At 38.3% G+C, this 12,019-nt stretch overlaps 1 protein-coding gene across 1 annotated transcript in view; it reads right to left on the bottom strand.

Annotated features, from left to right (window-relative positions):
* The window catches only part of LOC123311362, a 1,278,848-nt gene that overhangs the window by 38,688 nt on the left and 1,228,141 nt on the right, over positions 1–12,019 (bottom strand). The window contains exon 30 of the mRNA XM_044895271.1: positions 7,336–7,444. Coding sequence (XP_044751206.1) covers positions 7,336–7,444 — 109 coding nt within the window. The remainder of the gene's footprint in view (positions 1–7,335; positions 7,445–12,019) is intronic.

The raw sequence follows: 12,019 nt of genomic DNA, 5'->3' as shown, positions 1-12,019 counted from the left end.
ACATCAGAACACACAATACAGTTAACTTCAGAGAGGATACTCAACACCTCAGCAAAATTTATGATGGTCTAATGAATAATAATGGTAGAACTTAGAGTAATGGTTGGTGGATGGTATTGTGACTATATTTCTCATAAAAAAATGAAATTATTTAAAACTAATATCCTTTAATCTTTGGAAGGTTGTAGTGCTTTAATATATTTTCAATATTCAAAAAACTTTGAAATGCTCGAATAACTGTGATCTGTCGAAATTATATTTGAAGATTTATGTAACATCATTGTATTTGTATTGTTGCCCAATTGATTGTTTATGTGTGTTATATTGTTTTGTGGATTGTTTGTCAAATCCTTTTTAGTTTCTACATCATACGGTTTTAATCATGTTGATGCGGATGGCGCTTGGCAGAGCAGGATTCGGGGGCCTACCCGAATCACAAACCTTGAGAAAAGAAAAAACAAAAAAACATTATTCTATGCTCCAACCTAAAACTTTGTTGTCCGTTCACATATTCACGTACTTCCGAAAGAAAGAGAAAAATCTCACCAAATGCATTACAAAGTTTTAAAATTAATGATTATCCTTCCAAAAACTTATATGTTAAATTAATGAAAATTCGAGGTGGGTACCTGTTTCGTGCTCTTCCGGGTGAACTCTGCAATTTATACTTTGTTACATTTTAGCCTTGATAAAGGAACAAGTTTGTGTCCGAAACGTCGGCGAAGATTTAAGATAATTTAACATCCACAATAAAAGTCCAAATTCCCGATAATTTGTTTTTATTATTGACAACATGGACGAGAATCCTGATACAGTTTTATCTAACTTCAGGTTGAGATTCTGGCCACTCGATGGTCTCCGAGAGGTAAAAAGGATCTCAAGGAATTGTATCTTGTGCTATCGTTTTAGAGCACAGCCTACACATCAGTTGATGGCAGACTTACCAAGAGACAGAGTATTAGAATCACGCTGTTTCAGTCGAGTTGGAGTGGACTATGGTGGTCCATTTGTCATCAAATCTTCGAACTTGAGAAAGGCACCACTAGTTAAGGCATACATAGCGGTCTTTGTATGTATGAGCACAAAGGCTGTTCACTTAGAAATGGTAACAAATTTGTCTGCTGAGCAATTCATCATGACTTTAAAAAGATTCATTGCCCGAAGAGGAAATCCTTCTAGCATATACAGCGATAATGGTACGAATTTTGTCGGAGCCAGAAATCAGTTATATGATCTTTTCAAGGTATTTAAAAACGGCAAATTCCAAGAATCCATAAAAGAATTTGCATCTCAAAATGAGATAGAATTTAAGTTCATACCCCCCAGAAGTCCTCATTGGGGTGGTGTCTGGGAAGCAGCAGTTAAAAGCACAAAGCATCACCTAAAAAGATTGATTGGTGAAGCACACTTTACGTTCGAGGAATTTCACACGGTGTTAGTTCAGATAGAGTCTATTCTGAATTCACGTCCTCTCTGTCCCTTATCAAACGATCCCAATGATGTTCAAATATTAACACCTGGACATTTTCTGATTGGAGCGAGCTTGACTGCCCCTCCAGAAAGGGACGTAACAAGGATCAAAGAAAATCGACTGACAAGTTGGCAGAGAATTAGCCAAGTTACCCAAACCTTCTGGAATAGATGGAGAGTTGATTACCTCAACAGACTGCAGAATCGCCCAAAGTGGTTTCATCCTGTTCCAGAATTGCAAATAGGCTCCTTAGTCCTTCTGAAGGACGAGGAAACCCCACCTTTGAAATGTCCATTGGCCAGAGTGCTGGAAGTTTTTCCGGGAAGGGATAAAAGAATTCGAGTGGTGAAACTTAAAACAGCTGATGGCATATTCACAAGAAGCATCGCTAAGCTATGCCCACTCCCCATACCACAGACGCCTTCATAAATAATGGATCCCCTCATATTCTTTCTCTTTAGTGTTTTATTTTTCATTTTTTTTTACTTTTTTGGTAGGTCTCGTTTTTCTTGAGGTTGGAAAACTTCAACGGGCGGGAGTATGTTGCGTTAAAAAACGCAACCAAGGAACGAACGAAAGTTCCTAGGGATCTTGCCGCGTACCTGCTTCCCAAATATGCCCATTTATGGTAATGAGCTGAATCCGCAAAGATCATTGGTTGTCACACATGTGACGCAAAACTTCCTCAGACGCTCTTCCAAGGGATGGACCGCGGTACCCACGCCACATTAGCCGAGAATTACTCAAGAAACAAAGGCGTTCGACCCAAGCACCACAGGGGTGCAGTTCTTGTTGGCATTCCCTCTCATTTTAGTTTTGTTCTTCTCTCGTTGTCTCGTTAAAAAGTCTTCAAAACCGTGATAAGCAGTGTGTTTCGCTTATCATCATCTTTTATCCGTACTAGTGAAAAGTAATCAGTGAACCGTGTCCGACTGAATTACCAGTACAACTGAGTTTGGCCGAGTATCTGAACAGAAAGCTTAAGCAGAGTTGAGGTTCCCAAAGCACAGGACAATCAAAAAGAGGACAATTAGGTTCCACCCGAAGGTCTCAAGCAGACGATTGGGGTATACTTTGAATTGCCTGCAACCTGCAATAAATCTAAAGCTAAGGGATATAAGGTCAGAAAATTCCATTTACTCATACAGTGGTTCCGAGCTAGGAACGTGAAAAAACCCAGTTTCTAGTAACACTGATATTTTTGCTCAAATAATGTAAATAATTGCTCAATAGTTTGTTTGACTGTAAATATAATTGTTACGAGTTGAATTAACCGTCTTTCATTATCCTTGCAATACGATCTCTACCAAGTTACATTTCTAGACTCCGTAATTCTGCGTAACCAGTGACAAGGTAGCTCACTGTTCTTCTTTAAGCGAGCGAAGATTATTATTCTAATCTTGCGTTCGCAACAATAAACTTCAATTATGTTCGTCACATATTTTCCGAATAGATTCGACATTGTGATAAAATACGTACCTAATAACAGAAACTTTCACGTTGACAGAGCGTTGATTCAAAACCCAAAAATGTTTTGATAAATGTCATAACCCCACATTTTCGTACTATCATTGTGTATAGGGAACTCTAACGATTTGTTAGAGCATTTGCTGTCGTGGGGCACACCAGCTTTTCCCTCCATTGATTCGTATGCTGTTTTGGTCGAGTAATGTGTTTTGTGCATGTTTTTGGAAAAAATGTTCCTCCCTACTTTAGATTAGAGTGATTAGACTATAACCTTCTAAGAAATGCCTCTTTACACTGATAATAAAGAGCTTTGTGTGCCCCACGGCAATGAAGAGTCAACTGATTTCGACAAATCGTTAGAGTACCCTATTAATACTCAATGGTACTATACAGAGTGAAATGTGTCAAATTTCCATAGCAAACCGAGTGCTAAAATAAAAGTGAATGCAGTATACGTGCATGATATTATTTTCGTTGAAATATCGTGGCTGAACGATAATGTAAGTGATTCGGAAATAGTCGACCTCGAGGAGTACTGTGTTTTTCGGCGCGATCGTTTTTCTTTGGCCAGTTTCAAAAGTGAGCGAGGCGGCAGGCAGGCACCTTTTTATAGCAGTTCATCGGTGTTTGAAACCCTGCTCTGTTTCCGATTATCAAAGTGATGTCAAAGATGATTTGGCTCAAATAATCGTTGCTGGAAGACAAATTTTTATGTGCGTTCTTTACATTCCCCCAGGAGATACGGCAGCTCTCCAAAGCTTCTCTTCCAGGTGAAAAACTCGTAAATACTTTAGTTTCAATCTTTCTACCATTTCTTGGGAAATCATGGGTCTGATGCATTTTTGGATCCAACCAATGTTGAACCTAAATTTTCTGATGGGATTGATACTTTTCCATTCTCTGAACTGCCGCAGTTCAATCATGTCAGGAATATCAACGATTGAGCGGGCACGGATGCTTTGGAACATTCGGGAAGAAAATAGGAAAGAGTAATAACCCCCAGTGCTGGAATTGCCAAGGCCTTGAGAAACCGGACCACATACTAATTTGCAAGAAGATGGTAGGGCAACAGAAGGAGACCCAGAATTCCAATTCAACAGGCAGAATATAGTGAACAGGATGAAAAATGGAATTTGATTACTGAATGGATCAGAAATGTGATGAAAGAAAAGGCCGAAGAAGAAAGGGAGAAAGAAATAAATGGAAGGTATGACTACCTAAGGAAGATAAAAACATAGGCTAAGTGTGTTACAGGAAACAAACAAACAAAGATAAAAAATATGAAGAACGGTAGGACAACCGATAGTAAGAAGTAGGAATGCATAAAAGACGGAGGAAAAGAACCCAATACAAGAAGGAGTACACAAGTAGATTTACAGGAAGTAACTATGACTCCATTGGTCCCTCGAATCTACGGACACTAGGTAGACCCAAAGAGTAATGTTAGTGCTTCACACCGCAATATCCCAAACCCCAAATCCTTCCAATTCAAGGGCTTAAGTCTAGGCGTACACGTCGCCGGAGACATAGCTAAAAAGATAAGGGTTCGTATGATTAGCAGGAGGAAATGGCGTGGTAAACTATGGCTATTAGCCCCATTAGTCGACAGACAAGGGGTAGACCTAAGAAGCAATGTTAGTACCACATGCAAGAAGCAACTATGACCTAATTGGCCCCCCGAATCCACGGACTCGGGGTAGACCCAAAAGGTAATGTTAGCGCTTCTAATTAGGAGAAACTACCCCAGGAGAAACTACCCCCACCGGGAATCCGAGCGTGGACGCCAGGAGTACTTCTCACTTTCCCCCTCGTAACCATGGGCTTGGAATAGATCCAAGGGGCACAGTTTGTAGTGACGTCAGAGTGACTATGACTGATTTGGCCCTTCTGAATCGTAGGATTGGGAGGAGACCTTACTGCCTACTCCCCGAGGGATCAGGAACAAGGTGAGCCCTAGGGTGCGTTCTGTGACCATCCGAAGAGAGCCTTGTCAAGACATTCCGAAGATATACCCCTACAGTCTGGTGTTCCGTTATCATAGCTAGGGGGAAATACGGAACCGAGGTGAAACCAGTTACAAGTCCTCCGCGAGTGCAGACGAATACGAGACCGAGATTTGAGGCGCAAGCTCACCCTTACATTCCCAACATCCAAGTAGGGTAGTGAGCGGCTTCGAAGTGGCCATACCGTAAAATTCTAATCGCCTTGGTGAACCGGTTCGTGCCCTAAGCGACGAAACACACAACAAGTTGGAATCGGTGTCCTTGGGATTCCGACTTTAGTATAAGAGGGGAGTTTTAGTAAGTCAAAGTCCCACACGAATCCGCAGCATTGCACCGCCCGCTGCGGAGAAGGCGGTATCGCTTTCCCTCTTCCTCGAGGACACAAAAAAAAGGAACACCATTTTGGATCTCATTCTATGTAGCAGATTCAGTGTGAAGCAAGTTATGGAATGTTCTCATCCTTATGTACTGGAAGATAGCCATCATCCTTCTGTGGAATTCTTACTCAGCATAGATCCCCTCCGGACTTTAAAGAGGAATGGAACTACTAATATAATTTAAAAGCGGCAAACTATTCAGAAATAAATAACTGTCTGGGAAATACGCCCTGGAAGGAAATACTTGTAAATCGTAACATAAATGATGATTTCTCCATGTTTTATAATATTGTGAATGGCCTTATAGACACTCATGTACCTGAATTTAAAAGAAGTAGTCGAGGCTTTCTTAGGTTTTTTTTACGGGACACCATAAAGCTCATATAGCAAAAAAAAATTTATATCATTTGAAATGGAGATTGTATAGGAACTTTGTCGATTATAAGATGTTTCAATCCTTACGTTCTAGATCTATAGATCTAAGAAACAAATAAAATCTGAATTCAAAAAGTATTCATGTTCCGTACAGTCCGGATAGTCCGAAAAAGATATTCGATTATGTTTAAGTCAAAAATAAGGGGCTAAATATTCCGAATTCTCTCACATATAATGATAGCTGTGTAACCTCAGGTGAGGACAAATGTGATTTGTTTTCTGACTACTTTGAGGATCTATAAACCCTGACTCCAAGAATCGTACTCAATCTTATGACTGTTCTCTTTCTCATTACTGTTTAAGTGGAATTCATATATCTGTTGAAAGTGTTCGTGAGGCACTTTCTAAGATAAATATAAAAAAGGGGGCCGGCCATGATTTTATCATCTTCGACAGATCTTGCTGCACCCGCTTGATCTCTGCTTCGCATCGTTCGGGCAACGGCAATTTCGTGCGGGCAAGTATCACTTGATAGGAAAATAACTATTTCCATTTCCTTTCATTATGGTAATTTGCTGGTAGATTTTTCCTTATATGCTCCCTCCATTATTGTGTTGTGGTTACTGCACAGACGCTGGTGTAGATTTTATTTGTTTCCTTTCTAGCGGAATCGTCGTTTGCGATTTACCTACTCTTTCCATGCTAGTTGGCCGTGGGCGGCTCTCTTGTTTGATTTTTTTCAGTTGACCCTAGGCGGCTTCCTTGTTGTGAACTGTTTGTTACAGGCGCTTAAGTTCCGGTGTTGACTGCTTGGCACGGGCGATTCCTCTCGGCACAGGGTCTGAATTATGTGAGGATTCCTTGGCACAGGCAATTCTCTTTGGCACAGGCACTTCTGTTTGGCACAGGCACTGAATCCTGCTTCGACGAACGTCTTGTCCGCCTTCTTGCTCGAAGGACCAAATGTAGAATCAGGTGATGATCGTACAGTAATTTGTATGGGGATGGAGGAAGGTCTATTTTGGTTGCAAAGCAAAGGTGGAGATTCCACTGAATTCCGTTTATTGAATAAGGTAACTGCCGTCTTGCTGATACAGAAATGTGTCGAAGTTCATATAGACCGATAATTGAAAATCGTAAACAATTTTTGACAATATGACTCATGACGCCGAACTTGCTCGATTGCCTATTCTTTCTTTCGTTTATTTAGTGCATGGCAAGGTGTTGCAGTGAATATTGTCTGAAACAAAACCTTCTAAAATCATACTATTTGATCATATGATTATGTTGAAATATTCCTCAGATGAGTCACAAAATGGGCTAAACAATCTTTATATAACGTATTTAGATTCATGAGCATCGTAAAGTCTAACCACAAGAATTAGTGAAAAATACTTCCCGGTCGTGGAGTAAAGACTGCTTCAAACCACTGATAAAAAATCTCGACAAAGAAACGTCGATATTATATGACATGTTGATCGTACAATCCACCCACAATCAAAAAAAACTTTGCAATGTCTTTCAATATCCCCCAAATAATTTTTCAAAAGGAGAAAATTTGCGCTGTCGAAAACTTTTATTCTATACAACAAGAAGGAACTAAAAGAAATGATACTTCGCATCAGAGTTTTGTAAAGCTTACCTTAGTGTAAGATGATTTGGTGTTTTTCCTAATGACCTTGTTTTCATGAACGATTGGCAGTCTTCTTCACCCTCGGACTTGAAACCTTGTTCATTTTCCGTTTTGGTATCTGAAATTTCATTACATCAGTTTTTTTATGTTTCGGTCAGTTGAGAGTTCTCTCTACCAAAATCGTTGTCTTGATTTTGATCGGCTACTAGATAATACTAGATAAAAAAGTCAGCACTGACGTTGACAGAACAACATTTTGAAGGTTCATGCGGAATCAGGCGTAATTCGGCGAATAGTTTCTGTGCTACAACATTTTTCATGCTTTTTTCGATAGCATTCACACTAAATTTTTCATAATGTTTCGTATTGTTACCTTACAACTTGGATCGGTTTTTTTAAATATTTAGAAAAATAATGCCAGAACTATTATAATTATGAAGATACCTCAATTACTAGGATATATTGAAAAATTCTCAGCCTACTGTAGAACCAAACAAAATTTCAATGTCAAAATATTTTATTACCCAATATATTCTCCTCTTAATTGGGTACATTTATTACAGCGAATCTGCAATGCCTCTAGACCTTTAAAAAAAATGTTTCTTCTTGCTCTGCAAACCAGACATCTAACTCCTTTTATTACCTCCTTCTTGGTAGAAAATTTATGACCTTTTAAACTCTTTTCCCGTAGAGTGGTAAGTTGTGTCGAATAGTAATTTCCGGTTATTGTTCTACCCTTATCCTAAAAATCAATTATGATTACTCTATGGCAATCCACAAAACCTCAAGCAAGAACTTTTCCAGCAGATTTTTGGACACGAAACTTCTTAGTTCTTGGAGAACCAGAGTGTCGCCATTCCATCGATTGTTGCTTTGTTTCTAGATCGTAGAAATGTACCCAAGTCTCATCCATACTAACAATTCGGTTTAAGAAGTCTACATCGTTTTCAAATCGAGCACCGATCGAACGCGATGCTTCTAAGCTTGCACGCTTTTGGTCCACATTCAAACATTTGGGGATCCATTTTGCAGCAATTTTTCACAATTTCGGTGGACATCTTCTTTCTTTTAATTTATTGCGTAACTCTGGTTTACTTTTTTGATCTCAAACTCCACACTGACACATCTGATAAGTTATTGTTCGTTGCTATGGTAACGCAATATTTTTTTATGCATGGAACTGGTCTAGGCTAACTAGATATCAAAACATCCTCGTACCCAAACCTTACATATGGTTTCTTTGACCCTGCTTTTGAGGCATATATCAGATACCTCATTTTTTTTTTTTTCAAATTTGGGATAAGTCAAGTGGAGGACTGAGCGCAGGTCGGTCGTAATTCACGACGCACAGAGGAGTAAAGTTAGTATCTAGCCGGCCAAAAATCAGTTTCCAAAAATGCATCAGAAATGGGAAAATTGCACCGAATGGTCAATTAGAATAGTAGGTGATTCGAATCAATTGCGTAAATCGTTTTTCCCTGATCATCAATTGGCGAAAAAATTTGTTTGAACTTGTCGGTTTCATTACATTAGTTTTTAACGCATCAAAAATATCTCTTTCAATGCATAGTTCAGTTCTTCCTGTGTTACCTCTCAAACTTTTATAAGACCATCTCATTATGGATTATGAGAGACCAGGTATGCATCTATGTAATAGCGTTATGTTATTCATTAAAATAGAGGATGCAGCAATAAAAAAAAATAATATATGGTTCTCTTTATTTTATGCTTCTTGTTATTGTGAATTTCAACATTCGATGAGACATTTGTTATACTTCCTGATGACTCCCGATAACTATTTCAACATGATTGGTTGTTCAAGTTATGTAGTAGATAGATTTTCAATCAATAGCCGCCAATAACCGCCACTTTGGAAAATATTGATTTTTCTTCTTCAGCTAATCTAAATGAGGAATTAAGGAATTTCAAAATGAGGTCGGAAATAGATTCTATATATGGAGCTATTTTCATTAGTCAAAGACAAAATGTCATTTGAGGACCTTCTGGAGTGACCACCATTATGAAACAAAACCTCTTCAACCTTAGGGATAGCCAGCAGTTGACCAGTTTCGACAAGAATTTGGAATTTTTAGAAAATTGTCTAGTAAATCGAGATAATTATTCCGAAGAGCAGCAGAAGAATATTAAACATTATGTAAAACATTTCAGTCTTTATCGAATAAATTTTGCTCGAAAATTTTCGAGAGAATCTTGTAACATCGATATCTTACTTCCAATCCGCTTCTATCTGGCATGAGGCCAATACCGACGAAAAAAAAGCAAGCCATTTTTGGTAAAATCATCCAATCAAATAACTCCTCAGAGTCTTCTCTATTCGGACAGTTATGAGAGTTGTGAATAATCAGACGACTAAGAAGAAATACATCAATTTCACATCAGATGATTGATTGAGTTTGCCATTTTCTTATTGTAAATCGTAAATAAATTATTATTAAGGTGAATTATCGTATCTATTGTCTCACCCATTGTTTATTATTCGCAAGATTGATATCAGAGGTCCTAGATTTTTTATGATATTTTTTTCGTAATCAACAGACTTGAACCAACAGAAAATGGTTTTCAAATATTTTTGGCCGACTAGACTTGTCATTTACCCCTCTGTGCGACGGTCCGGGAAAATTAATCGCAAATCGTGTAATTTGAGAGGTGAAAAATAATAATTTCGATCCAGTAACGATTGAAGTTAAGTACAAGTGAGAAAACGTTTCAAACGTTGTGAACAATAGTGAGAAAAGCAACTACTAGTTCAAAAACAACAGTGAGGAAAAAGACTCGAAAGTGAAAGAAAACAAACAATCGAAACAGATGGTCTGGATTTCTTGAATCCAGATAACGTCTGTTTACTTTATTCATTGGCGTGCCGCCAAATTACTCAATATGAGCATGGATACGTCAACCGAAAAATTCTGTGACCAATCACAGAACTCAACTACGTTAGAAGATATTCTTATTAACCTCAATCGAACACAAACAAAAACAAACAATTCTTACATAGTGAGAACGTCATCAACAAGTTCGGAAGAATTTCAAGGATTTGAGACAAATAAGTCTGAAGAAAATCCATGGCAATCAGTAAGGTCGGCGCCAACAAAGAGGAGAAAAATTAACAACAACAACATTACAATCCAAAATAGATTCGATGTTCTAAAGAGTGTCGACGAAACAACTACAACAAGAAATGATGCCGCTTCAGAGAAAATTCCGAAACCACCCCCAATATTCATTTACGGGGTAGTTCACTACCCTGAAATGGCCAAAAAACTAAAAAGCGTAGCAGAAGATGATCAGTATACCACGAAATGCTTGCCCGACAATACTATCAAAGTAAATAGGATAACACCAGAAACTTACAGAAAATTTATAAAATTTATGCGCGACAATAATGTTATCCATCATACATACCAACCCAAAGATGAGAGAGCTTTCAGGATAGTGATAAAAAACTCACATCACACAACTGATGTAAATGAAATCAAGCAGGAATTAGAAAACTCTGGACACAGAACAAGGAATATAATAAATGGTAGACACAGGTCAACAAAAGAACCACTAAATATATTTTTTGTGGACTTGGAACCAGCCCCAAATAATAAAGATGTGTATAAAATACAGTACCTAAGTAACAGAGCAATAAAAATAGAACCACCGAGGAAATCGAAAGGAATTACCCAATGCACAAGGTGCCAACAATATGGCCACACCAAGACATATTGTAACAGACCATTCCTCTGTGTGAAATGTGGAGGACCACATAACACAACTGCATGCAAGAAAAGCCGAGACTCTCCAGCAACGTGCGATTTATGTGGTGGAGCCCACCCTGCAAACTACAAAGGTTGTGAATTCTATAACAACCTTATGAAAACTGAACAAAATACAAATAACAGACTAAATATCCAACAAAACAAAAAGTTAACAACCGATAATAATACAACTTCAATAACGCAAACACAATATGACCAATATCAAAAACCCAACAAAATCAACCAGACAAACAAGAACTTCTCAGAATTATACACAACCCAGGAAAAGCTATGCAGATGCGGTCAACAACAACAGGGAGCAACTAGGAAATATCAACGACACCATGGATCATTTTCTTGAGGAATTCAAAGCTATGTTCCAGCAAATAATCCAACAAAACAGTATGATAATGAATATATTGACAACGCTCATAAATAAAATTCAATAACATAATAAAAGTTGCAGAATGGAATGCCAATGGCCTTCTACAACATAAGAATAAAGTAGAAATTTTCCTTCATAATAACTCGATAGATGTCTTACTGGTGAGTGAAACACATTTTACTGAAAAATCGTACTCCAACATACCACAGTACAAAACTTACACCACCAACCATCCAGACAAAACAGCCCATGCAGGTACTGCAATTGTGATAAGAAACACCATAAAACATGAAGAACTGCCAAAGTACGAAAACGAATTTCTACAAGCCAAAACAATAATAGTCCGGGAGGTGACGTCACTTTTGAACTAGTGATCGATCTTCACACGAATTTTTTAGGATGAGTAGTTCTCCACTTGTACATATGAGGTCCGCTCGTCAGTCAGTCCAGTAGCGGTGGGCATGGGCGTGGAAGGCGGTGAAACTCGCCGGAAAAATCTCAAAAAAAAGTGATTGATCTCCACGTGAAACTTTGTAATAATGTA

Source organism: Coccinella septempunctata, chromosome 4, assembly GCF_907165205.1.
Source record: "Coccinella septempunctata chromosome 4, icCocSept1.1, whole genome shotgun sequence".
Lineage (NCBI taxonomy): Eukaryota > Metazoa > Arthropoda > Insecta > Coleoptera > Coccinellidae > Coccinella > Coccinella septempunctata.
The sequence above is the reverse complement of the archived record's forward strand: the minus strand, read 5'-3'. Positions and strand labels throughout refer to the sequence as shown.